The sequence below is a fragment of the Delphinus delphis genome, chromosome 2 (genome assembly GCF_949987515.2).
Source record: "Delphinus delphis chromosome 2, mDelDel1.2, whole genome shotgun sequence".
Classification (NCBI taxonomy): Eukaryota; Metazoa; Chordata; class Mammalia; order Artiodactyla; family Delphinidae; genus Delphinus; species Delphinus delphis.
Window position 1 is genome coordinate 76084709 of NC_082684.1, and position 27321 is coordinate 76112029.

A 27321-nucleotide genomic window follows, 5' to 3' on the forward strand; every position below is an offset into this window, starting at 1 on the left:
TGGGTAGCTTAAACAACAGAAATTTATTTTCTCACAGTTCTAAAGGCTAGAAGTCCAAGATCAAGAGGTCAGCAGGTCTGGTTACCTCTGAGACCTCTCTCCTTGGCTTGCAGAGGGCTACCTTCTCACTGTGTCCGCACATGGTCTTTCCTCAGTGCGTATATCCCTGGTGTCTTTGCGTGTGTCCAAATTCCCTCCTCTTTTAAGGACACAAATCCAGTTGAATCAGTGCCCACCCTAACTTAATCACCTCTTTAAAGGCCCTGTCTTCAAATACAGTCACATTCTGAGGTACCAGGGGTTAGGATTTCAACATAAGAATTTGAGGGGATACAATTAAGCCCACAACATTGGTTAATACCAGTGTTGGCAATGGAGACCTCACAGTCCCCTAGGTCTTTTCTCCAGAGGTAACCTCTGTTACTATTTTTGTGTATCTTTCCAGAAATATTCTTTACTTCCATGAGCACTCTAATTCCACTACCACTTACTGTATGTATTCCATACCTACTCTTCTGTACTGTTGCTTTTTTTCTCCAACAATATATCTTGAAGGTAGTTCTTTATCAAAAAGATAGATCTAGCCATTCTTCCTCACACTCTGTTTTCTATTATGAAAAATTTGAAATATACACCAAAGTAGAGAGATTATTTTTTTATTTTTTGCAGTACACGGGCCCCTCACTGTTGTGGCCTCTCCCGTTGCAGAGCACAGGCTCCGGACGCGCAGGCCCAGTGGCCATGGCTCACGAGCCCAGCCGCTCCGCGGCATGTGGGATCCTCCCAGACCGGGGCACAAACCCGCGTCCCCTGCATCGGCAGGCGGACTCTCAACCACTGCGCCACCAGGGAAGCCCCGAGAGATTATTTAATGACATCCCGTGTTCCATCATCCCAGAAAGTTCCATTGTACCCTCTTTTCAGTCAGTTCACCATCCTCTCCCCCACACCTCCACATAGGCAACCATTGTGCCCCTTTTTATTACCATAGATTAAACTTAGCCTGTTCTTGAACTTCATGTAAATGGAATCACGTAGTATGTACTCTTGGGTCTCACTTTTTTCAGCATAATGTTGTTCAGATTTATTCATGTTGTTGATGTATCTGAAGTTCATTCTTTTTTTTTTCTTGAGAAACAGTTTTATTTATGAATATAGCACAGTGTTTATTCATTCTATTAGACATTTGGTTTGTTCCCAATTTGGAGCTGTTATGAGTAAGCCTGCAATGAACCGTCTCAGTACACATACTTTGTGGACATAGGTTTTCACTTCTCATAGCTAAATTCCCAGGAGTTGATAGACTGTGGGGTAGTTAAACATTTAACCATTTAACTTTATAAGAATCTGCCAGCTTCCGAAGTGATTGTGTCATTTTACACTTCCACCAGCAGTGAGAGTTCCACTGTCACTTCATATATTTTGACTATAGCGTAATTTGTTTAACCAATCCCCTGTTGATAGGCATTTAGGTTTTCTCTGGTCTTCTACTACCACAAGTAATGCTACAGAGATTTGTATATATGTGCAAATTTATCTGTAGGATAATATCTTTGAAGTGGAATTGTTGGATCAAAGGGTATTGTCAAATTTTCTTCTACAGAAATTTTCTTCATGCCAGTGTGTACTCTCACCAACAATGTGTGCGTTCCTGTTTCAAATATTTGATCCAACTTTCTGATTTTTGCCACTCGGTTAGGTGCAAGAGAAAAAAAAAGGGGGATCTCAGTTTAGTTTTCAGTTGTAACAATTTTATTCTGAGTGTGAGCATCATTTTACACTAAAAGCCATTCTGTTTTTTTCTATGAACTATTTATGTTATTTGCCCATATTTCTATTGTGTTGATCTTTTTCTTAGTGATTCAAAAGACCTCTTTATGCTTGGGAAATGTATCATATGGCATTTTTTCTCTAGTTTATTACTTGTCTCAACTTTGTTTATGATGGATTATATTGATATTACTCAGATATCTTAAACTTTTTACAAGGTCAAATTGATCAATTTATTAGAAACACCTTCTCTACTCCAGGATTATAAAAAAAAATTCTTCCACATCTTCTTTTAGAAATTTTATGTCTTTTTTTTTAACTTTTAAATCTTGCAGTCTTTTTGTAGATTTGTTTCTTACATCCACTAGACGGCTAGTCATCTGTTTTCAATCCCATTTTATAGAATAATCCACTTTTTCCTCACTGATTAGAAGTTCTGTTTTTATCATGTTCTAAATCCACATAAGTATTTTAGTCTATATCTGAACATTATTTCCTTGACTTGTTTATCTCTTCTTGGAGAGGTACCAAGTTGTGTTAATTAGTATAGCTTTATATTGTCCTTAATATCTGGTAAGGCCAAGTATACTTTTTCATATTTTTCCTGGTTATTCTTAGATATTTAGTTCTCCATTTGAATTTTAGAATCAGCTTATCTAATTAAAAAATTCTGTTAATTTTGTTTTTCAAATTTATGTGATTAGGGAGGGTGTATATATTTCACTATTTATTCAACTCTCTTTTAATGTCCTATAGCGCTTTAAAGTTTTCTTCACATAGATTTTATATATTTCTTACTAAATTTAATGCTTAAGATAATTAATATTTTCTCAGAAAAAGAATATTTTCTTTTATTGTATTTTCTGCCTTAGTCTCTATAAGAATGCTATTGATTTTTAAAAATTAATTTTATGCCAAGCAAGTTTACTCATTTTCAGTAGTTCTGCTTCTAATGACTCATTTGATTTTGGGTTTTCCAGGGGTTATAATCATGATTGAAAAATAATAATTTTGTCTCTCCATCCTTCCTAATTTTTTTATCATGAGCTGCAAGTATTACTTAGATTATTTAATTAAAAAATCTTTTACTCAACCATTTGAAAGAATAAGGCAGATTTGAAATGTATTGATATGGAAAACATCTCCAAGAAAAATGCTAACAGAAAAGTAAGCAGCAGAACAATACATACAGTATGATCCTATTTATTAAAACAAACAAAAAAACTTTAGAACTAAAACAAAGGAACAATTAGAAACAAAATGTTCTTGCACCTTTGCACTCCAGGGTTGCTCCTCCTGTGAAGTTCATTGCACTCTGCAGGTTGAGAGTCCTGTTTCAGTTTTTTAAGAGCCCCTTGCCAATAGGTTACTTTCAGGTGGAATCTGATACTTTGATAAAACAATTCAGCAAGTTAATATATATTCAGTACATAGAATAAGTTACATGATTTGACATCACATAATTTGATAAATAAGCTATTTATCATCTTTTGGTTTAATTTTTCATAGAGATTTTGGAGTCAAATCTAAGTATATGACTATAGGCGAATAGTTTTAAAGGTTTTCTCCTTGAGAGACCCAAGCAGTTATTTTAACCATTTTTGCCTCTATAGAAGAGACGCTCAAACCGCCAAGTTAAACGGAAAAAATATACAGAGGATCTGGATATAAAGATCACAGATGATGAAGAAGAAGAAGAAGTAGATGTAACTGGTCCAATCAAAACTGAGCCTATCCTGCCCGAGCCAGTGCAGGAACCAGATGGCGAGACTTTGCCTTCCATGCAGTTCTTTGTGGTAAGCTGAGAACTTAAGCAATTTGAGACCTTTGTCTTGCTGCTCACAATCTCTGTTGACTGACTGCATCTTTTGCTACAGGAGAATCCCAGTGAAGAAGATGCAGCCATTGTAGACAAAGTGCTTTCTATGCGTATTGTGAAGAAGGAGGTGAGGCCTCTATTTTTAATGTCAGCCCATAATGCTGCAGTTACAGGCTGTATGTAATGAGCACCTTTGGATGTCAGGCTATATTGCTACAGTGTAGTTACAAGAGATGGTGGAGAAAAGTTAGGTGGAAAGTAGGAACTGTCTTATTGCCACTTCTTTCGCTTATTTGTTTAAACTGGAAAAGGGCTTATTTTCTCCAGCTGTCAAGCCTCCAGCATTGAAATACCAGATTAAGTTCTTTAATCCCTTAGTCAGTAATATATTCTGGGAGCATTGGTATGAAGCTCTACCGTGTGTGTTAAAATGAAAAGTTCTCTTTGACAAATAAGTTTAGTAACTGTAATTTCTTTCTTCTCAGCTTCCTTCTGGACAATATACTGAAGCAGAAGAATTCTTTGTCAAGTACAAGAACTAGTATGTGATCTGTGCAAAAAAGCTTTTCACCCCAAATTCCTCAGGGTTCTAAAAAGTTCTCCTGTATAGTCTATCCTGGGTGGGAATGTGTCCCTTTTTTTATAGTCTCCTCACCTGTTTTTGGTGAGGAAAATGTCTATTCAGAGAGAAGCTCAGGAATTGACTCTTTATATTTACCTGCAGAAAGGTGGGGTGAGGATGGTTCCTGATAAAATCCCTTGTAAAATCCTCTTTACGTTAGTCTAAGATTAAGACCTTGCTACTCAGAGTGTGATCCGTGGACCAGCAGAATTAGCATCAGTTGGGTGCCTGTTAGAAATGTGAACTTTCAAGCCTACCCTAGACCAGGTGGTTTGTGTGCAAAATCAAGTTTAAGAAGCACTGACCTAAGAGACTGTCTCCCCATTGAAGCACATAGTCTTATGTCTGCTTCTGGCTAATCCCCACATCTCAGACACTAGCTGACCAATTCCCCTTTCTCACACTGTGACTGGCTATTTCCATCCCCTTTAGCTCCTATCTACATTGTGAGTGGGCTACCATCTCCCAACTAGAGAAGGATAAGAGGATCCATCAAAAACTAAAGCGCTTCAAAACCAAAATGGCTCAGATGAGACACTTCTTCCATGAGGTAATTAGGAATAGGTATTGCCTATCATTTATTTCATAGAAGCATAAATTACTGGGGTTATCAACCTTGACTGATTCTTCAAAAGACTCATAGTTGCTTTGTATATATGGGTATAAAGTGTTCATTTTGATCGTTGGACTTTTCTTACTTAATTGCCCCAGGCTTTGTTTTACCAGGTCTAAATATGGTATTTTTATAAGTTATAGGGTACTTGGAAATTGAGTTTTTTGATATTCATGAAGTATTTTCAGAACAGATGGTAAACTGACCTCTGGTCCACTTGCGGCATTCTTCTCCCTCTAATGTCAGTCTTCAGCAGTTGATGGTATCTGTAGACAGAAGCAACCATATCATTAAGAGAGAACATTTATTTTCTCAAATTTCTAATCCAGTATAACTAGAAATAGTGATAAAGGAGCTTTAATACACCATACCCAGTGTTACTACTAGTTAAGTACTGGAACATCTGTAAGGGTCTCTTGAGCTGTATTTTAACTCTCGATTTTGCTTTGAAAGCTTTGTATGCATATACCTTTCCCAAAATGGGATTTTTCATTACTGAGTGCCTTGAGAAGAAGAATTTTCTTTCTCAAAGCTTCTTAAGACCTAAAGAGGAGGACTTCCCTGGTGGCACAGTGGTTAAGAATCCACCTGCCAGTGCAGGGGACACGGGTTTGAACCCTGGTCCGGGAAGATCCCACATGCTGTGGAGCGACTAAGCCCGTGCGCCACAACTACTGAGCTTGCACTCTAGAGCCCATGTGCCACAACTGCTGAGCCTGCGTGCCACAACTACTGAGCCCACACACCACAACTACTGAAACCCGCACACCTAGAGCCCGTGCTCTGCAACAAGAGAAGCCACTGCAGTGAGAAGCCCGTGCACCGCAACGAAGAGTAGCCCCCGCTGGCTACAACTAGAGAAAGCTCACGTGCAGCAACAAAGACCCAATGCAGCCAAAAAATAAATAAATTTATTTAAAAAAAAAAAAACCTAAAGAGGAGCTAGTAAGAAAGAGTGAAAGAAGGAATAATGTATAGCTTCAGCAAAAAAACCCAGCTGTGGCCAAATACATCTGAAAAAACTATATCACCAGGTTTACCAATAAATGAGTTATTTTCCACATCACTTGGAGAGGGCAAGTCGGGCCATGTAGGTTTTATAATATCTTTTTATATGAAAATAATGATAATTGTGTCGTGGGGGTTTCTTTGTTTTTTGGTCTATGTTCTTTTAAAGCCTAATTTGAGAAATGTATGATGAAACTAATCCCATTCCAGTTGGTATTAGATATATAATTTGTGACCCTTGAGCCAAGCTCTGCTAACTGGCTTGTATGCCAGTTTTGCCTTTATAGGTAGGCCATTTAACCAAATCAATTATTCATTTATTCATTGTTTATTATGTGCTAGTCACTATGGTAAGCAAATCACACATGGTCTGTGTTCTCATGTAGCTCACTGTCTAATGGGGAGAGAGAGAGATTTAAAAATAATTCAAATTGTGGTAAGTGCCAGGAAAGAAAGAGCACAGGAAGACCTAATAAAAAAATGCCTACTTTGGATAATCAGTGAAGACTTCACTGAGAATTGAATTATGAATGAGTTAGCAAGACCATGAACACATGTAAATAGTATCCCTGGCATGGGAAATAGCAATATATGAAAGCCCTGAGACAGGATGAGGAACTGAAAGGACAGTGGGATTGATGTACGATAGACAGTGAGTGGCCCGAAATGAGATCAGAAATTTAGGCAAGCAGGTGCTTATAGACCTTTTAGTTTTGTTTTTATTCTAAGTGCAAAGAGGGAAACCACTGGACTATTTAAAACAGGTGAAAGCACATCCAATTTCCTTTTTTTTTTTTTTGCGGTACGCGGGCCTCTCACTGTTGTGGCCTCTCCCATTGCAGAGCACAGGCTCCGGACGCGCAGGCTCAGCGGCCATGGCTCACGGGCCTAGCCGCCCCGCGGCATGTGGGATCTTCCCAGACTGGGGCACGAACCCGTGTCCCCTGCATCGGCAGGCAGACTCTCAACCACTGCGCCACCAGGGAAGCCCCAATTTTCATTTTTAAAAGATCATCTAGGGTTTCCCTGATGGCGCAGTGGTTAAGAATCTCCCCGCCAACACAGGGGACACGGGTTCGAGCCCTGGTCCGGGAAGATCCCACATGCTGCAGAGCAACAGAGCCCGTGCACCACAACTACTGAGCCGGCGCTCTAGAGCCTGCGCTCTGCAACAAGAGAAGCCACCGCAATGAGAAGCCCGCGCACCACAACGAAGAGTAGCCCCCACTTGCCACAACTAGAGAAAGACTGTGCACAGCAACGAAGACCCAACACAGCCATAAATAAATAAATAAATAAATAAATAAATAAAATTTATTAAAAAAAAAGATCATCTAGACTTTGGATTGGAGAAGAGTAAGCGTGAAAGTAGGATGAGCAGTAAGGAGGCTGTTGAAGTTTTCTAGATGAGAAATTAAGGCTTATAGCAGAGTGCTTTCAGTGGTTAGAGAGAATGGATAGATTTGAGTTTACTTTAAAGTAGAATTGACAGGTTTTGGTGCGACGGCTTATATAGATAGGTTTCTGGTCTGAGCAAATGGCTTGAGGTAGAGTCATTTATTAAAGAATGGAAGATTTTAGAAGCAACTGATTTGGGGAAAATCAAGATTTTAGTTTAGACCATGTTAAGCTTAAAATTCTGTAACACATTTCTATCAAGGAGATAGATATACAAATCTGGGTTTTTTAGGCTGCAGTTTAACTTTGGAATGTATCAGCATATACATAATTATTAAAGCCTTAATAATGAATAGAGTCACCCTGGGGAAAGTTCTATACTTTCTAATAGTTCTGTACTTTTAAAAATTTCTTTCTATAAGGCAATGGATGTAAGCCCAGGGCCAATCCTTAAGCAATTCTCACAAATTTAGAGGACCAGGTGAAGAAGGGACTGTTTGCCAGAGTGGTAGGAGAAAGATTAGGAAAAAGATATGTCACAAAAATCAGGGGGAAAGTGTCTTAAGAAAGAAAGAGTTTTTTCCTTAAGGTTTCTTGGAGATCTTTCTTTGAAGCCTTGGGTTATTTATCTTGGGATACCACCCAAAGTTGGATACCAGTGACTTAGGAAAAAAAGAGCCAGTGAAGGTGACTGAGAATTGGCCAAAACAAAAAGTGAAACCAAAATAAAGGCTACCGAAGAGAATATGGTGTCTCAGAAAAGCCTAGGGAAGAGAGTGCTTTGGGGAGAGAATAATGAATTGTTTAATACTTTGTATAGGTAAATTAAGGTGAGTACAGAAACGTTTCCATTATGTTTGGCAATTTGGAGATCATTAATAACCTCGACAAGAGTAGTTTCATTGTGTGATGGAAGTAGAAAGAAGAGTGGAATGGGTGGACAAATAAGTGAAGGAGGTGATGAAATGGAGGTACTGTGTGTTTAAAACTCTTGGAAAAGTTTGGGTATGAAGCAGAACAAAAGAATAGTTGGAGGGGGATGTAGAGTCAGGGAGGTCTTTTTAAGACGTGAAGTTGCCTGGTTGGAGAACTAAGATCCCACATACCGCAACTAAGCCCATGCTCTCTAGAGCCCACGCACCGCAACTAGAGAGACTGCGTGCCGCAACTAGAGAAGACTGTGTGCCACAATGAAGAGCCCACGCACTGCAATGAAGACCCAGCGCAGCCAAAATAAATAAATTAATTAATTAAAGAAAAGATGAGAAATAGTCAAGCATGGTTGTATGTTATGGGCATGCTCCAGTAGAGAGAGATTCCTAAGAAGGCAAGAAGGAATGGAATCCAAAGCATATATGGAGAGAATGGCCTCTGTTAGGGAGCAGTGACACTTTATCTGGTAACAGGCAAGAGGATAGATGCAAATACAGGTAAGTGTGTAGGATGTGGTATTATGAAAATGGGGAACTCCCTTCTTTTCTCTTAATAAATTTTGAAGTAGGGTTATCAGCTAAAGGTTGCATGGAGGAGTGTGTTTCCTGGACAGTGATCTTTTGGTCTTATTGTTTGATTTCATAATTCCTCTAGGATGAAGAGCCCTTCAACCCAGACTATGTAGAGGTGGATAGGATATTGGATGAGTCTCACAGCATTGACAAGGACAATGGGGAGGTGAGTTGGGGCGTGGAGGAACATGAAAGGCCTCTTAAAGATTTCTGCCTGTCTGCTTGCCCATCCTTTATTTTTCAGATATGGCTGAAAAATTTCTTGGACTGAAAAGGTACTTTTGAATTTTTCTGAGAGATACTTAGAATGATACTGGGAAGGTAAAGGAGAACAGAGAGAGGCTAAAACGAAAGATTCTCAAATATCTGGGAGCTGTTTTACAGAGACTCATTAACCTTGGCCTCATTTTCTCACAGATTTTATATGGGAGACCCTTGACCTTCAGTTGGGGGTGAGAGGTGGGGATGGAGAAAGGGATACTTTACGAATCTCCAAATTTGTGAATATAAAAATACTTGCATAGACTCATAGCTTTCTTCATGTTGTTGAGAATTATTTCCTGTACTTAGCATCAGTTAAATGCATTTTCATTTGTCACTAAAACAGATACACTGCATTTGTGTCAGTACCTTTAAACAAATGTGAGGTCCTATTCCCACAGGTTCAGATTCAGTACATCTAGGGTGGGATCCAGAGATCTGTATTTTTAAGTTGGTTCTCCAAGGGCTTCTCATGCATAGTTTGATTTGGGAACCACAGCACTAAAGCTTTCTTAGATCGGGTAGCTGATTTTAGATATGTTAAAACACTAGGTGATATGTTTTCATTACTCACTTTTTTTCATTTTCCAAATAAGAGTTGTATAGATCTAAGCCACCAGTGAATTCAGCATTGCTCTCATTTAAATTTAAATTTAAATTTACTTAGGCCATGACCCGCCTTTTTGTTAGAACTCTTCTCACTTCAAGTCATAGTTGTTGGTTTAACTTTGCAGGGCCACATTTCATCCAGTTGTCCTCACTTCAGTCACTGCTTACAGAGTGGGTAGCAGAGCCTTGTTAAGACATCAGTGCTGGATGGTGGGCTGGACTCACTCACAAGCTAAATGACTTGCTCCCATATATCATCTGTACAGGGCCTAAGAGGCAAAGTCTTCCCTCTGTAAAATTTCCAGTTTATTTTACAAGCCTTCAGCGTTTCTCAGATAGAACCTTAGATATCCAAGGCCCGTTACAATTGAGTGTCTTTAAATCCTAAGAAGAATGCCTCAGAAAACATATCTTCTGCTTTTGGGGTTAGGGGTGGGAATTACTGCTTATTGTTCATTTGTGGGAGGTGAGAGTGGAATGGACCAGTTATTAGTCAGGACAGGTTAGCTACTGTTAAATTATTCTCATCGCTTTCAGGATCTCAGCCTTCCCAGCCTTGAAAATCTTATGCTCTCTATCACTATACTTACACCTTCATCTTCCAAAAGTAATTGGACTTTGATTAGGCTCCTCTGGAATGTATTGGGACCAGTATGACAGATGAAAGTGTTTTAGTACCCTGGTACTGTAATTTATGTTCCCAGTATTGGATAAAAACGTTACGTTTGCCCATTTCCCCCTCCTCTCCAAAATGAGTTTGTCATCCTTATTACGTTACCCAATAGTGGAAATAAATATTAAAGTCCTTGGAAGAGTAAGGGTGCCGGAAATATGTGACGTTGACAAATGTCTTTATGTAGAAAGTGACCTGAGTCACTACAGTAAAGAAAAAGGTCAAAGAGAAATTACATTAATTCTAGGTATTCCTTGATCTATATCTCTATTGAGACACATATCTTCATACTTCTTGCTGGCTGTTTTAAGGGGTATTCTATGAGTTGATAATTAGAGATTTCCTGGTGATTACACTAGGCCCAGTCTAATTCTTCTCGATTCATATAAACCAAATATGGAAATGCAGTCCGGTCCGTGATCAGTCATCTTGAGTAGTGAGAATAGGAGCCATATTACCACTGGTCACTGCCCCGTCCCGTGCACTAGAATGCCTACATAGAGCATAGCACCATAGTTGGAGCTTCAGCATTTCCCCTTCCTCTTCACTCTTAGCCCTCTTCGGGGATACCTCTTGCAGTTATCTCCTAGCTTCCTGGGGCTCGCAAGAAAATCTCTTTACCACCATATGGCTGCTCTTTGAAATAGCATCTGTGCTGAGAGCTCCAGGAGCTCAGAAGCCCAGTGATTTCAGTCCTGCTCTGCTCCTATGGATTTAACCTGTTCTTTGCTTCTACAGTAGCCTGGCTTCTACTGTATCAAATTTGGTGCCAGGAGGATAGTATGAAACAGGGCTACCATATCTTTTAATTCAATAATTAACAGTAATTAATTCAGTTCAACAATTCAATTTCAATCTAATTGAACACAATAAAGGATTTTTTTTGTTTGTATAATCTGCTTGGTTGATGAGCCTAATGTTTCAGTGCTTAGTGTTCTAGATAGTGCTGGGTAGAAATTTCACTTTCAGATTCTGATAAATTGTCTGGAAACAGGATCAGAGCCATAAATAGGACAGTGCATCAGCAGGTGAGCCTCTGTCTGGTGTTTTCAGCCTGACTTTTTTGGCACCTTTTTAGATATTGACACTTTGTGATCTGATTCTTTAGTCAAATTCTTATCTTTTAATCACGGCAGAGAACACAGAATCGTTCGTTTCATTAAGGCTTTGGCTTTTTTCTCTCTTAGCCTGTAATTTACTACTTGGTAAAATGGTGCTCTCTGCCCTATGAGGATAGTACATGGGAGCTAAAAGAGGATGTTGATGAGGGCAAGATTCGAGAATTTAAACGGATCCAGTCAAGGCACCCAGAACTCAAAAGGGTGGTGAGTATATCTGCATTTAGATTGTAAAGTCCATATAGGCAATGATTTAATTTTCTTTGTTTTAGCTTTTTATTATGGAAATTTTCAAACATATATAAAAGTTGAAGAAGTAGTATAATGTACCCGTCACCCAACTTTAACAATGAACACATAGCCAATCTTGTTTCACATATCTCTCTACCTACTCATTTCCCCATTTCCCAGATTATTTTAAAATAAATCTCAGATTCCTTCATTTTATGTGTAACATTTCAGTGTTTATGTCTAAAAGATAAATAGTACCATTGTTAACACTTGAAAAAATTTAACCATCCCTAAATATCATCAAGTAAGCAATCACTGTATTTCCCTGATTATCTTCTAACTTTTGTTAAATTGTTTGAATTAAATTCTAAGTAAGGTCTATATATTGCTATTAGTTAATATATATCTCATATATATCTTTCTTAATTATAGTTTCCCCTTGATCTCCTCTCCCTCCTTTGCAATTTTCTCTTGAAGAAACCAGGTGATTGTTCTCTGGGGTTTTCCATAGTCAGTTTGCCAGTTACATTCCCCTTGGTACCTTTTCTGTCCCTTATATTTCACATAAATAGTTAGATGTAGAGCAGTAATGTCTGTTAGAACTTTTTATAGCCGTTCTGTCCAATACAGTAGCCACCAGCCACATTTCAAATGCTTAGTAGTCACATGTGGCTAAAGGCAGATATAAAACATTTTCTATCATTGTGGACAGTTCCATTAGATAACACTGTTCTAGAGGCTGCATCAGGTTGGGGAGGGAGACCACTAAATCCACTTTATAGATGGTTCTGATAGGTTGTCTTTTGTGATATCAGCCATTTTTGTTCATTGTTGAGATCCATTCTTTCAAGAGTTTTAAATGGTGATTCTGTCATTTCTTCATTTATTAGACAGAATCTTCTGTAAAAAGAAATACGTTTCACCTACTGTTTGGTTACCCTAAGGTACAGATGGTATAGGAATGGAGGATAAATGCTTTATTTATTTACCTTATCCTTTATTTCCCAGTTTCAAAATAATGAAGTACTTCCTTAGCACCCTCCAAAAGTGATCAGTGGGCTTTTTCTCTTTCCTTCTTCCTCTTTTTTTTTTAAAAGTGTCATTATGGACTCATGAGTTTGAATATATTTAACATGGTAATGTTTTTGAATTGACTTCAACTATTAGAACTACCTAGTAAGTTTACCTAATTTCGTTAGTGTCTCCATGCCATTTATTCAAATTTTCTATTTTTTTAGAATCGTCCACAAGCAAGTGCCTGGAAGAAGTTGGAGTTGTCACATGAGTATAAAAACAGAAACCAATTAAGGGAATATCAGTTGGAAGGGGTCAATTGGCTGCTCTTTAATTGGTATAACAGGTAAAGAAAAGAGTAGGACCATAACATATAGGATTAGTCTGAGATTATTTTTATTTATTTTCTGTTGAAACAGTTTCTTTTTAAGTACTTTTTAAAAAGATGGTCTCTTTTGACTTGCTTTTCTTTTTCTGTGATGAATCTGCAGGCAGAACTGCATCCTGGCTGATGAGATGGGATTGGGCAAAACCATTCAGTCCATTGCCTTCTTACAGGAGGTATATAATGTGGGCATCCATGGCCCCTTCCTGGTCATTGCCCCACTGTCCACAATTACTAACTGGGAGAGAGAATTCAACACGTGGACAGAGATGAACACTATTGTGTACCATGGCAGTCTGGCCAGCCGGCAGATGATTCAGCAGTATGAAATGTACTGCAAAGATTCACGGGTGAGTTGTATGTAATACAAATATTATGGTTTAGAGAGTAGGCCAAGGTACCTGGTATTTTAGAGGCTTTTATATGAATCAAAGACTTTTATTGAGACTCTCTGTGATTTAAGGCAAAATTTTTGTTTAGGTTGTGCAGGGCATTTTTTTTTACTTCGCTCTTCTTATCCAATGGACATTTTAATCCAGTGGAAATTCTGACTTTATTTATGAATACATATATTTAAAATAGAGTTTTATCAGCATTGATGTTTTCATCAAGAAAGAATTTTCCAGAATGAAATTCATTTAGCTACTTTATTAATTCCTTGATCCATATGGTGGTGAACGTAAGCCATGTCCTTTCTTTTTTTTTTTTTTTTTTTTTTTTTTTTTTTGCAGTACGCGGGCCTCTCCTGCTGCGGAGCACAGGCTCCGGATGTGCAGGCTCAGCGGCCATGGCGCGCAGGCTCAGCGGCCATGGCTCACGGGCCCAGCCGCTCCGTGGCATGTGGGATCTTCCCGGACCGGGGCACGAACCCGTGTCCCCTGCATCGGCAGGCGGACTCTCAACCACTGTGCCACCAGGGAAGCCCCATCTTTTCTTAACATTGAATTTTATGAGACTTTTTTTCCTACCATTAGTTTCCTGTGGTTTTTATTTCTACCAAACCAAATTTATTCAAGTCGTATTTTGTTGCTCTTAATTTTGCTAAGATAATTGGATTCTTCTGTCCACTTTTTAGATAGTAACCAATATTATCACATACTACATTAGCTATTTCACTTTTAGTTTTATCTTGTATGTTTCAGCAGCACTCAACATTTGTGGATTTTAGTGTTTACCAACAGAAGGTGTAGGGCTGAAATACATGAGGTAGGCATGCAGCAGAGTCAAAAATGTCCAGCTTCATTCAGTGAAGTCTCATTTTCCCAAGAAGCTGAGTGTGCTGAGGAAGCAGCGTATCTTAGATTCAGTGATTTGGCACTGTTTATCAGGAAGATGAACAGTGGCAGAGGTGGGTGGTGGTGCAGTTGGTATTTCCTATTAAGCCTGCCTGAATATGAAAAACGGATGTGTGATTCAGAAGAGCATCTCCTTTAGGTACATTTTAGGCCTTTTCTGACTTTATTGCCTTCATGCTTAGGGGCGCCTCATCCCGGGTGCATACAAGTTTGATGCCCTGATCACCACTTTTGAGATGATTTTGTCAGACTGTCCCGAGCTTCGTGAGATTGAATGGCGTTGTGTCATCATTGATGAAGCCCATCGACTAAAGAACCGTAATTGCAAGCTGCTTGATAGTCTCAAGCACATGGACCTGGTGAGTTCCTCTCACTGACTTGTGGGCAGAAACACCTGGAATTAAAGAAATCCTAATTCCCTGTGGAATTAATATAACCTTAATTTAGCAGAGAAGAAAAGAATCAGAGTCTTGGTATTGGGTGGTGGGTATGGCCTGTGGGAATGGTAACCTGAAAGTCATAAAATTCATATAAATTTTAGAGTTGGTAGTTGATTGTAGGTTAACGGTTCTCAACTGGGTGGAGAGGTTGGGTATTACATTAGTTATCTATTGCTGCATAACAAAATATCCAAAAACTTAGTGGCTTAAAACAACTATGTTTTTCATGATTCTCTAGCTCAGCAACTTAGTCTGGGCTTGGTGAGCCCAGTCTTTTGGTGGTCTTGCCTGGAGTCAGTAATGCAGCTGTAGCTGACAATTGGTGCTGGTTGTTGCCTGGGTCATCTTCCACATGGCCCGTCACCCGCTGTGGGCCAGACTTTGCTTCTGTACATGATAGAGTCAGGGCAGTGTTCCAAGAGGGTAAAGGTGGAAGCTGCAAGGCCTTTGAGGCATAGGCTCTGAAACTCACATGATATCACTTCTGCTACATTCTCTTTGTCAGAGCAAGTTACAAGGCAAGCCCATGTTCAAGGGGTGAACCTTGATAGGAGGAACTACCGAAAATTATTGGCCATATTTAATCCAGCACAGGTACATTCTTCAGAGGGGGCCATGTTAGGATGCCTGTGGGGAGTTGAGTGCGGAGAGGCATATTTAATTGGAAAAAACGTATTCTGAATATTTCTTTATTGGCTTATATATTTAAGATAAATTAATATGTTAAATAATATCAAGGGTTTTCTTGAATATTTTATCGAAAGAGGGAGCAAGTAAAAGAAAAGAGAGTAGTCTGGTCCATTCCCATAATTTTACAGTTAAAGAAATGAAAGCTAAAGTTATATACTTGATAGAAAACCCTAGAAGTCCTTCTGAGTTTTATCATTCTTCTGTGTTCTCCATTTCTAGGAGCACAAAGTGCTACTCACAGGAACACCATTGCAAAATACTGTGGAGGAGCTGTTTAGCCTGCTTCATTTCTTGGAACCTTCACAGTTTCCGTCAGAATCAGAGTTCCTCAAGGACTTTGGGGATCTCAAGACAGAGGAACAGGTAGGAAGTCTGTCTAATGCGGTACTAACCCAGGACAAAAAAAGGTGAAGTTTGTACTAGGCAGATATCTACCGTCTTAGATATCACGGGCTGTTCTGAACTCCCTGTATGTAACCTTGTGCCTACATCGTTTGTGGCATTGTCCAAAATCTACTTTTCTCAGATACTGGAAAACTCTCATTGTATTTCTCCATGTTTCCACCTAATGTGAGAATGTTTGTCCTCATGTTAGTGATTTCTTTTTTCTCTGTATTGGGCACAGGTTCAAAAGCTACAGGCCATTCTCAAGCCAATGATGCTGAGAAGACTCAAAGAGGATGTTGAAAAGAACCTGGCACCTAAGCAGGAAACCATTATTGAAGTAGAGCTGACCAACATTCAGAAGAAATACTATCGGGCTATTTTGGAGAAGAATTTCTCCTTTCTTTCCAAAGGGGCAGGCCATACTAACATGCCTAATCTACTCAATACAATGATGGAGTTGCGCAAATGCTGCAACCACCCATATCTCATCAATGGTGAGGGAATTCCTGGAAAACACCTACATTTCTGTGTTACCTTGTTTACTTTCTAAGTGATATTCCTCAGGAACAATGTATGCATTGACTGATCCATCCTAATTTGGGAATAGAGGAGATTTCTCCTTTTAAAACAATTCTCATTTGGAAGTCTTCCTGTAGTTCTTTCTACCCCTTTGATCCTGCATAATCTCCAAAGTTAAAAAGGATTTGCTGTTTAGAATTTCATGAATAAGAACTCAAGTTATGCTGTTCTGTCTTCAGTGGTGCTCCATTTTGCTGTTTGTGTTTTGGATGCCAGCAGGGTGGTAATAGTGGTTTGCATATACTATTCTGGTCCTTGTCCACATACTTACATATATTTTACCCAGTTCTTAAGCCTGACTTACAAGGAATATTTTGTATGAATAAAATTGAGGATGACTTAGGATTTTGGGGGTGCTGAAATTCTGTGTGTAACATTGGTATCAAGTCAGGTTACCTTTTTTTCTTTGCTTCCTTGTCTCAGTTAAATAAACTGCAGCCTTAGTATGTTTCTCTGGATCTCACCATCAGGTTTGATTTTTCTTTTGGCAGGTGCAGAAGAAAAAATCCTAACAGAATTTCGAGAAGCTTGCCATATCATACCTCATGACTTCCACTTGCAGGCAATGGTTCGTTCAGCTGGCAAATTGGTTCTTATTGACAAGTTACTTCCGAAACTTAAAGCTGGTGGCCATAAGGTTCTGATCTTCTCCCAGATGGTACGCTGCCTAGATATCCTAGAGGATTATCTAATCCAGAGGAGGTAAGAAAAGAGTCATTCTTCACCTTGTGTTTACTATATACTCATAAGGCTGCAAAGAGTAGGAGGGCCTGGGTTTAATTAAAGTCGACCAGGACTGGGATAAGAGAAGTGTTTAAGACTCTCACTCTCCACTTTCTGATAAAGTTTTTGGTGAACTAGAGATATAGAGGTACTGATATTAATCCCAGTCTGCTTTTTTGTTCTCTTTTTCTGCTGAGCTGATTAAACTTTCTTTTCTGTGATTCCCATACAGGTACTTGTATGAGCGTATCGATGGGCGAGTTAGAGGCAACCTTCGGCAGGCTGCTATTGACCGCTTCAGCAAGCCTGACTCAGACCGATTTGTCTTTTTGCTATGCACCCGGGCTGGTGGACTTGGAATTAATCTCACAGCTGCTGATACTTGCATCATCTTTGATTCAGATTGGAATCCGCAAAATGACCTGCAGGTAAAGGAAATCATTGTCTTAGGGACTAACACATAACCTGGGAGGTTTTGCAACAGGATCAGGATCTTAGAAAGTCTTGTCTTTTAGAGAGTATAGAATTGTTAGTTAGGTTACCAAACTTGTTCTGTAAAGGGCCAGATAGTAAATATTTTAGGCTTTGTAAATCAGACAGCCTCTGTTGTAACTACTCGCCTCTGCTCTTGTACCACAAAAGCAGCTATAGACAATATGTAAATAAATGGGTAGAGCTGTGTTTCAGCAAAAACTTTATTCACAGAAACAGGTGACTAGGATTTGCTGACCCCTGGTCTAGATGATGGGGCAATAATTTCATCTTGTAGTTGACTTTTGATTTTGAGTTGATTTCATGGCTGCTTTATAGATGGAAATCGGTATTTTGAATCCTTCTCCCCCCACCCCCTCTAATGTTATGTTTTTTGTTTTTTTTAATTAATTAATTTTATTTATTTGGCTGCATCAGGTCTTACTTGCAGCACGCGGGATCTTTGTAGAGGCGTGTGGGCTTCTCTCTAGTTGTGGCACACGGGCTCCAGAGCGCACGGGCTTAGTTGCCCTGTGGCACGTGGGATCTTAGTTCCCCAACCAGGGATTGGACCCGCGTCCCCTGCATTGGAAGGGGGATTCTTAACCACTGGACCACCAGGGAAGTCCCTCTAATTTATGTTATCTTTGCCCTTCCTTCCACCAGGCCCAAGCACGGTGTCATCGAATTGGGCAGAGTAAAGCTGTGAAGGTGTACCGTCTCATCACTCGTAATTCTTATGAGAGAGAGATGTTTGATAAGGCTAGCCTCAAGTTGGGATTGGATAAAGCTGTGCTTCAGTCCATGAGTGGTCGGGATGGCAACATTACTGGAGTGAGTCTTCTTAATCTCTAGCTATACTTGTAACAGGTCATAGTGATGGAGGGAGACAAAAGCTATTTTTGCATAGGATCCTGACCTCTCATTTGGGTTCTCAATTATTGTTTCTTAAAATATAATAAAATGTCATGATATGGTTAGATAATATTCTCTTGTAGTTTTTTCACCTTTCTATTGGATTTTGTAGATCCAGCAGTTCTCCAAGAAGGAGATTGAAGATCTCTTACGGAAAGGAGCATATGCAGCCATAATGGAGGAAGACGATGAGGGCTCCAAGTTTTGTGAAGAGGACATTGACCAGATCTTGTTAAGACGAACCACTACCATCACCATTGAATCTGAAGGAAAGGGTTCTACGTTTGCCAAGGTATGTTCTGTCGGTGCCAGCGGCTGAAGAAGCAGAGAGAGAGAGACAGGGCTCTCTAGAATTGAATGTATTTTTTCAATGTAGTTTTTAAATATACTGGTTTCCCATTGTTCAAAAAAGTGGTATAGTCAACTTTACTGTTTCTTTGTTCCTCACTAGGCAAGCTTTGTGGCTTCTGAAAATAGGACTGATATTTCTCTGGATGACCCCAACTTTTGGCAAAAGTGGGCCAAAAAGGCTGACCTGGACATGGATCTACTCAATAGCAAGGTGAGCTTCCTTCTCCTTTAGGGAGGAAGTATTGCAGAAAACACGTTACTTTCTGGAGTCTTTATAGCTGCTCTGATTCTTCAGTGCTGACCTTGGCTTATAATGGTATATACAAGGGCCATGATAAAAACTTTCTACACGGGAGGCCCCAGAAAACTACTTAGATAACTACCACTTAATTTCGCTTCCTGAGTACCCGTAGATTATTTTGCATGTCCAAAAAAGAATCTCTCTTTGAGTATCTACAAATGTTACATCCAAGGCTATTTCAATCTGATTGTCTTTAATTCCTTTCCCGTGATCATATCGTGAAGAGAGTTACTTCTCCTTTTGTTCTCTGCATAGAATAACTTGGTGATTGACACACCTAGAGTACGAAAACAGACCCGCCACTTCAGCACTCTGAAAGATGATGACCTAGTGGAATTCTCTGATTTGGAAAGTGAAGATGATGAGCGGCCACGCTCTCGCCGACATGACCGTCATCATACCTATGGGCGCACTGACTGCTTTCGGGTGGAAAAGCACCTCCTGGTATATGGGTAAGAACCCACCTTGCCATCAGGGGTAGTTCGTCTCCATCCTGATAGACACCTAGTTTGCTTTTCAAATTGGAAGCTATGGTCAAAAAGGGGATAATGGGAAAAACTTTATTCTGTTACCATGTTTTTCCAAGATCTTTTTGTCTCCCACCTTTTGGGAAACGCGATTCTGAGGGACTGGGGAATATCACTGAATTAGAGTCCCCAGGAAAATATCAGTATAATTTCTTTTTTTGGCTTTTTTTTTAAGTTGGGGACGGTGGCGAGATATTCTGTCTCATGGACGCTTCAAGCGACGGATGACTGAAAGAGATGTGGAAACGATTTGCCGGGCCATCCTTGTGTACTGTCTTTTACACTATCGTGGGGATGAAAATATCAAAGGCTTCATCTGGGACTTGATTAGCCCTGCTGAAAATGGCAAGACAAAAGAATTGCAGAATCATTCAGGTGATTATCAAGTCTTTGCTTTTCATCTTTTTATAGGTTACCTAATCCTCTTCAGGTCCAAGGGTTTTTCTCAATCCAAGTCTTCGATGTATCCCCTTTCCCAGGTCTGTCTATCCCTGTGCCCCGTGGACGCAAGGGGAAAAAAGTAAAGTCACAAAGCACTTTTGATATCCATAAGGCAGATTGGATCCGGAAATATAACCCTGATACTCTGTTCCAAGATGAGAGTTATAAGAAGCACTTGAAACATCAGTGTAACAAGTAAGGATGGAATTTAACATACTAAAGCATTTTCCACCTCAAGCTTTCTACACTATTATTGAGCCAGTTCTTTCTCTATCCCTTCTAGGGTCCTGTTGCGGGTACGAATGCTATACTATCTGAGACAGGAGGTTATTGGAGACCAGGCAGAGAAGGTGTTAGGGGGTGCTATTGCCAGGTAAAGTTATGCTGTATTTTTCTTTATGCCATGGCTTATTCCAGAAAAGAATGGTGTACTTATTTCATTCCAAACTATTTTGGGGATACCTGATAATTAAGATCTGTATATCAGGTCTTCAGTCCTGTACAGTCGGCCTTTTGTATCCATGGGTTTTGCATCCTTTTGATCCATGGTTAGTTGGATCCATGGATATGAAGGGCCAACTGTATTCATTGTACGACACCATTTTATATAAGGGGCTTGAACATCCATGGATTTTGGTATCTGGGGGGACTCCTGGAAACAATCCCCTGTGGATACTGAGGGACAGCTGTTCTTGATACCAGTGGAAGGAAATAGGCAGATGTATGACCATTTAAATTAATAGATAAAAGAAGATCCCTGTAATAATCTTCCCAAGGATTGTCTACTTTAATTTCCTGCCTTGCTATGCTGACTCTGCCTCTTATACCTTTAGTGAGATTGACATATGGTTCCCAGTAGTGGATCAGCTGGAGGTTCCAACAACATGGTGGGACAGTGAGGCTGATAAGTCCCTGCTCATTGGCGTCTTTAAGCATGGTAGGTATCTGCTCTTAGTCTGTTCTTTTCCCATTGTAGATTTATGTCCACAGATGGGATATTTAGCAAAATGCTCATGACCAATAATTATGTTTGAATGGGAAACTAGTCCTTAAATATCCAGAGCCATTAGTTCCTATGAATAAATGTTTAAGAAAGACCAGATGGATAGTTAAATCCCAAGGTAGGGAGTCTCCCATTTGTTCTCTAATCACTGTTACCAATCTGTTTGTAGTGGTATCTAAGTTAAGCTTCCACAATCCGGGGAAATAATGCATGTCCACTCTTGTTAATAATAACCATGATTAATTTGTATCACTTTCCTGTGGCTTGCTGAAAGTGTTCTTCTTGTATAACATCTTATTTGTCTAAATATTCAGCGGTTACTCTCACATAGTTGTGAACAACCATGCTTGAGTAAAACAAAAATAGAGTATAAAAAGGGAGAAAACTCCCTTTTCAGTCTTGCCTAATAACAAATTCCAGGCATTAAAAGCAGTAAGTGCTAACTTCCAGCCTAGTTACTTAGTGAATTGGAATATCATTTCTTTTTTAATATACTTTCACATTTACTTCTATAAAATAAAAGTAGTGGCACTTAATTCACGTTTTTGACATGTTTAATTGGATAGGAAAAACTGTGAGCATTTGTAGTCTTAGATTTACTTGTAAGACACAGAGGCTTTAGAAGAGTCCAAACATCCTGAAGTGTGTTCATCATTCATCAAACATTCAGAGTGCCTGTTTGTTTGCAGGTGCAGATCTCTTATCCTTTATTTGAAAATGTGTGACCTAGTTCTAAATCATTTAAACTTTTAAAATTTCCTCACTTATGTATTGATAGTAAGAATGATGATAAAATATTACCCGTTAAATGGCTAAGTAAATCTATTACCATTCTCTATAAACACCGATTAAATTCCTGTTTTCAGTAACTAGTGATAAAACTCCTTGTGACTCTAAATTGCTGTAGAAATGTTAAATATCGTACTATAACCCAACAGCTATCCAAGTTAAAATTTTCACTGTATTTTGCGTTATGATACCAAAGTAGCCCACATTGTTATTGCAGCAGCATACGAAGCTTACTTACATAAAGGCAAAATGAATCTCTGATTTTCTTCAAATTATGGCTCTTTTTCTTCTAGGCTATGAAAAATATAATACTATGAGGGCAGACCCAGCCTTGTGCTTCCTGGAAAAGGCTGGCCGACCAGATGACAAAGCCATTGCAGCAGAACATCGAGTGTTGGATAATTTTTCTGACATAGTGGAAGGGTAAGCATTAGTGTTTAGTTCTCTTAAAGCTCTGTGTCCACCCTATGAAGGGTATTTGTTGCTTGTACTAAGAGATGACATAACTCTAGCCTTGACTGAACCCATTCGGATTCTTAATGGTGGTTATACTCATGAATGATAAACTCTTAACAAATAGTGAGACCAGCAGAAAGGTCTCCATAAACTGGCCTAAAACGATACATTGCAGTCTGATGCAACTAAGGGTGAAAATTAATGTTATTCCCAAATGGCTTATTTGACGTTCTATTCAGTTTTCTTTGCAATGCTTTTCTGTACAGCCGTGGTAGCTGAGAGGATAACTGGTTCTCTTGAAAGGTAGTAGTCATGCAGCAATCCCATGCCACTTATATGATAGAGCCTCAGGAAATTTTAGCCCTGGTTTATCTCCCAGTGGCGGCTGACACATAAAGGTGTTACTCTGCCTGGATACATGCCTCGATGATGAGTTGCCATGCTAATACTGAGCCACCAGGTAGGGCATTGTTGCCCTGGTTTGGGTGCCAATGAGTTTAACAAAACTTCTCACGTGGAGACCTGAGGGGCATGTGAAATAGTTGGCTTCGCTCATGAATACCCTGCCAGTCCTTTGTGATTGAGAGATTTCTCTTTGATGATCACAACCTCAGTTTGCCTAGTATAGGACCCTCAAAGGAAATTGGATTGTTTATTTATTGCAAATCATTTATTATATCATCCTTCTACTCAATAGAGCAAAGTATCAATAGTAAAAATAAGCAAGCATAGACCATTCAAATGAAGTAATAAAAGTAAATACTAGTTGGGAAGGAGGGGGAAAATGGGTTAAACAATAAAAAGTGCTAGTAAGAGAAAGGAAATGTGCTGGTCAAAGTGTTTCTTTTAAAGTCAAACAATTTAGAACTGAACTTTGTCGTTTTCTCACGCCTCTGGATGATTTTAGGGTTGACTTTGATAAAGATTGTGAAGATCCTGAATATAAACCACTCCAGGGTCCCCCAAAGGATCAAGATGATGAGGTGAGGAATTCTCATTTGAGTCCAGCTTTTCTCTGTTACTAAATAGTATTCTCCTATTCCCTGAATCATGAAGTACATTGATTAATTTATAATACAAAATGGAAAGACCATTTGAGACTATAAAGTATTAATGGAAAGGATTTTAACACCAGCTGGGGGAGATCAGGTATGGCTTTGTGGAGGAGGTGGGACCCAAGCTGGACAATGAAGTATATTATTTGACTACTTAATTCCTGAGTCCCCCTGTCTTCAAGCCTTCGATAAGGACTGACTTTTCAGGTTTTATTTTCATATTCTTTTACTTGGTTGCTTCCAATTTTCTGTGAGAGTTCCTTTCATGAGAAGATTTTCTGGATCCCATGGTGCCATAGAAAGACACACACGAGAAAGTGATTTCAGAGTGCCAATTTTACCCCTTTTCCTCCCCTCTCCATCCTGTGGGGTGGATCTTCTCTAGGGTGATCCCTTGATGATGATGGATGAGGAGATCTCAGTTATAGATGGAGATGAAGGTAAACTTCTAAGTCAACTAGTATAATTTTGTGTGGGGTGGTGGGGTTGGGGGACTGACTGAATTCTGTCCTTTCCTGGGATACCAGAGAGCTTTGCCTTTGGGTGGGTTGAAATACCAGTTATCTCTACTACCTTTCCTGTACTTCCTGTTTATTCTACTTTGCTGCCCACAGCCCAGGTGACCCAACAGCCAGGCCATCTATTCTGGCCTCCAGGCTCTGCTTTGACAGCTAGGCTTCGGCGCCTAGTAACAGCCTATCAGCGCAGCTACAAGAGAGAACAGATGAAGATAGAGGCTGCAGAACGTGGGGATCGGAGAAGGCGGCGCTGTGAGGCAGCCTTCAAGCTAAAAGAAATTGCACGGCGGGAGAAACAGCAACGGTAAAATATGGCTGGGAATTTGAACTGAGCTGTAAGCTTGTCTTCAGCTATGGGCCCTATATTGAAAAGCATCTTAGGAAGGATTATTTGGAATTCCCTAAGAGGGACCATCTTTTTTGTCTTTGTTACACCTCTACGACATAAAACCTCACTTAATCATAACTCCCAGGAAGATCTCATATGTAGGCATTCTCATTGAGTTGTTTGCATCATTTTCCCCCTTAGCTTGCTAATTCTTAAATTCTTACATGTTAACAGAGTACCTCTTCCTACCTCTTCTGCTGTCTTCGGGGGCTTTTTTTTTTTTTCCACCAACTTTCATTTTTTGTGCATTCAGATATTCTAAGCCATACTAAGAAGTAACCATTCCCTGTGTTCTGATCACTGTTGCCTGATTCCTCTTCCCTTTGTAGATGGACAAGGCGTGAACAAACTGATTTCTATCGAGTAGTTTCTACCTTTGGTGTGGAGTATGACCCCGATACCATGCAGTTCCATTGGGATCGATTCCGCACTTTTGCCCGACTGGACAAAAAAACAGATGAAAGCCTTACCAAGTATTTCCATGGTTTTGTGGCCATGTGCCGCCAAGTGTGCCGCCTTCCCCCAGCAGCTGGAGATGGTAAGCAAGACTGAAGCGTCTTGGGTGAGTGGGGATGGACTGTGACAGAACCAACTCTTGGTTCATTTCTTCTTCCACGCTTATCTCTTGCAGAACCCCCAGACCCTAATCTGTTCATTGAGCCCATCACTGAGGAAAGGGCCTCACGGACTCTCTACCGTATTGAATTGCTTCGGCGCTTACGGGAACAAGTTTTATGCCACCCTCTTTTGGAAGATCGGTTGGCATTATGTCAGCCTCCAGGTCCTGAATTGCCTAAATGGTGGGAGCCCGTTCGGCATGATGGGGAGCTTCTACGAGGGGCAGCCCGCCATGGGGTGAGCCAAACAGACTGCAACATCATGCAGGACCCAGACTTCTCTTTTCTGGCTGCCCGTATGAATTATATGCAGAACCATCAGGCAGGAGCACCAGCTCCATCCCTATCACGCTGCTCTACTCCACTGCTACACCAGCAGTATACCTCGCGCACTGCCTCACCACTGCCCCTGCGCCCAGATGCTCCTGTTGAAAAGCCACCTGAGGAGACAGCTGCCCAGGTCCCCAGTCTGGAGAGTCTGACTTTAAAGCTAGAGCATGAGGTGGTGGCCAGGAGCCGACCAACCCCACAAGACTATGAGATGCGAGTAGCCCCCTCTGATACTACCCCTCTGGTTTCCCGGAGTGTTCCACCAGTCAAACTGGAGGATGAGGATGATTCAGACTCTGAGCTGGACTTGAGCAAGCTGTCACCATCATCCTCTTCTTCCTCATCCTCATCCAGCTCCAGCTCCAGCACTGATGAGAGTGAGGACGAGAAGGAAGAGAAGCTAAGTGAGTGCATGTGACAGGCTGTTGGCCCTCTTCCCCATTCCCCCCCCTGCTCTTTCCCTTCTTTTCTAAATGCATCCTCTGAGATTCAGATTTTGATTTGATAGAATATCGAAGGAGATCTATTATTCTTAGGGCCTTTATTTAAAGCCCATGTAATACCATTCCTATATAACTTTATTCTTCCACCTTTGCTCACACATTCTGTATGCTCTCTAGCTGCTGACCGGTCCCGCTCAAAGCTCTATGATGAAGAAAGTCTCCTGTCCCTCCCTATGTCCCAAGATGGATTCGCAAATGAAGATGGAGAACAAATGACCCCTGAGCTGCTGCTGCTACAAGAAAGACAAAGAGCTTCTGAGTGGCCCAAGGTAACAGCCTCATTCCTGGACATGTCGAGTCTAAAAATACAGTGTGACATATACAGAGAACAAGGAATAATAGATGGTTCTGGGTTTCTTTGATTGTGTTTAGTGCTACATGTCTTTTTCGTGAAACTCTTCCCAGTTGACTTTGGGATCTGATACTCCTACCTCCCTCCTGTCTGACTTATGATTTTTAATTAACCTGATAATGATGGAACTATTTTTTGTCACAGGATCGCACAGCTAGTACTCAGGCCCTAACTGATTTCTTTTTCCCCACTCAGGATCGTGTCCTGATAAACCGTATTGACCTCGTCTGTCAGGCCGTACTCTCAGGGAAGTGGCCTTCTAGCCGCCGGAGCCAAGAAATGGTAACAGGAGGAATTTTGGGGTCAGGCAACCACTTGCTAGACAGTCCCTCATTGACTCCAGGAGAATATGGTGACTCTCCGGTCCCCACACCACGAAGTAGCAGTGCAGCTTCCATGGCAGAGGAGGAAGTGTCCGCCGTCACCACAGCGGCAGCTCAGTTCACCAAACTTCGCCGAGGCATGGATGAGAAGGAGTTTACAGTTCAGATCAAAGATGTAAGCTGAGCATCTAGGCACTGGGAAGTGAGGAAGGAGTCTGTAATTCTTGCTGACTAGCTGTCCGAACATAATACTAAGCTCGTTTGGTCCACTGACTTTAAAAATGAGAGGAGAAGAAAAAAGCGCTCACCAAGATCCATTTAGGAAGAGTCACTGCACTAAAGGAAGGGATCTTATCTTGACTTGTATCTCCTGAGGACTAGATTAAAAGAAACCATATCTTTAAAAGAAATTTAATTGACACAAGGGTTCTTTTGAGTGGCTCATTTCTGGAGCCTAGAAACCTAGTTTTTAAAAATTGAAATCAAACTGTGGAAAAGCTATTAAAGTGATGCCCAAGTATTATGGGCCTTATTAAGTTAAAAATAAAAAGGAATCATTCCTACTGAAATTAAATCAGTGTTGTTTTATGGATGGAAAATTTTATTTTTCCTGATGCTCTTCCCTAATGAACCCTAGCAGCTGGTCATTAAGTACTCAATAAGAAAATTTTTTGAAATTAGTATGTGACAGGAATATCAGGATTTTGCCCCTGTGATGAGTTGCCATGCTAATACTGAGACACCAGGTAGGGGATCTTTTCCCTGCATTGGGTGTTGTTGAGATAAATTCTACTTCTCTTAAATCTACCTGAGGGGCACTAGGTCAAGAAATGAAATCTAA

General features: G+C 40.2%; 1 protein-coding gene and 2 non-coding genes across 9 annotated transcripts in view; all 3 read left to right on the forward strand.

Moving 5' to 3' along the window:
• Window positions 1–27321, forward strand: part of CHD8 (chromodomain helicase DNA binding protein 8) — a 56608-nt gene that overhangs the window by 24680 nt on the left and 4607 nt on the right. For 6 of the 7 annotated variants that reach the window (XM_060004882.1, XM_060004886.1, XM_060004885.1 and 3 more), the window contains 29 exons: window positions 3384–3566; window positions 3648–3716; window positions 4075–4130; window positions 4644–4761; window positions 8818–8901; window positions 11466–11603; window positions 12866–12987; window positions 13133–13376; window positions 14504–14680; window positions 15671–15814; window positions 16077–16332; window positions 16909–17119; window positions 17373–17568; window positions 18278–18445; window positions 18639–18818; window positions 18978–19088; window positions 19434–19630; window positions 19881–20080; window positions 20161–20341; window positions 20430–20519; window positions 20980–21083; window positions 22232–22361; window positions 23302–23377; window positions 23835–23889; window positions 24064–24271; window positions 24685–24893; window positions 24987–25706; window positions 25923–26074; window positions 26353–26655. In XM_060004882.1, the coding sequence (XP_059860865.1) occupies window positions 3384–3566; window positions 3648–3716; window positions 4075–4130; window positions 4644–4761; window positions 8818–8901; window positions 11466–11603; window positions 12866–12987; window positions 13133–13376; window positions 14504–14680; window positions 15671–15814; window positions 16077–16332; window positions 16909–17119; window positions 17373–17568; window positions 18278–18445; window positions 18639–18818; window positions 18978–19088; window positions 19434–19630; window positions 19881–20080; window positions 20161–20341; window positions 20430–20519; window positions 20980–21083; window positions 22232–22361; window positions 23302–23377; window positions 23835–23889; window positions 24064–24271; window positions 24685–24893; window positions 24987–25706; window positions 25923–26074; window positions 26353–26655 (5082 nt within the window). The remainder of the gene's footprint in view (window positions 1–3383; window positions 3567–3647; window positions 3717–4074; window positions 4131–4643; window positions 4762–8817; window positions 8902–11465; window positions 11604–12865; window positions 12988–13132; window positions 13377–14503; window positions 14681–15670; window positions 15815–16076; window positions 16333–16908; window positions 17120–17372; window positions 17569–18277; window positions 18446–18638; window positions 18819–18977; window positions 19089–19433; window positions 19631–19880; window positions 20081–20160; window positions 20342–20429; window positions 20520–20979; window positions 21084–22231; window positions 22362–23301; window positions 23378–23834; window positions 23890–24063; window positions 24272–24684; window positions 24894–24986; window positions 25707–25922; window positions 26075–26352; window positions 26656–27321) is intronic. The other variant, XM_060004884.1, reaches the window with a different exon arrangement.
• LOC132421447 (small nucleolar RNA U6-53/MBII-28) lies at window positions 22816–22925 on the forward strand. Its single transcript, XR_009518695.1, has one exon. It is a non-coding gene; the product is annotated as a small nucleolar RNA U6-53/MBII-28 (small nucleolar RNA).
• On the forward strand, window positions 27188–27297 carry LOC132421448 (small nucleolar RNA U6-53/MBII-28). The gene has a single exon (XR_009518696.1). It is a non-coding gene; the product is annotated as a small nucleolar RNA U6-53/MBII-28 (small nucleolar RNA).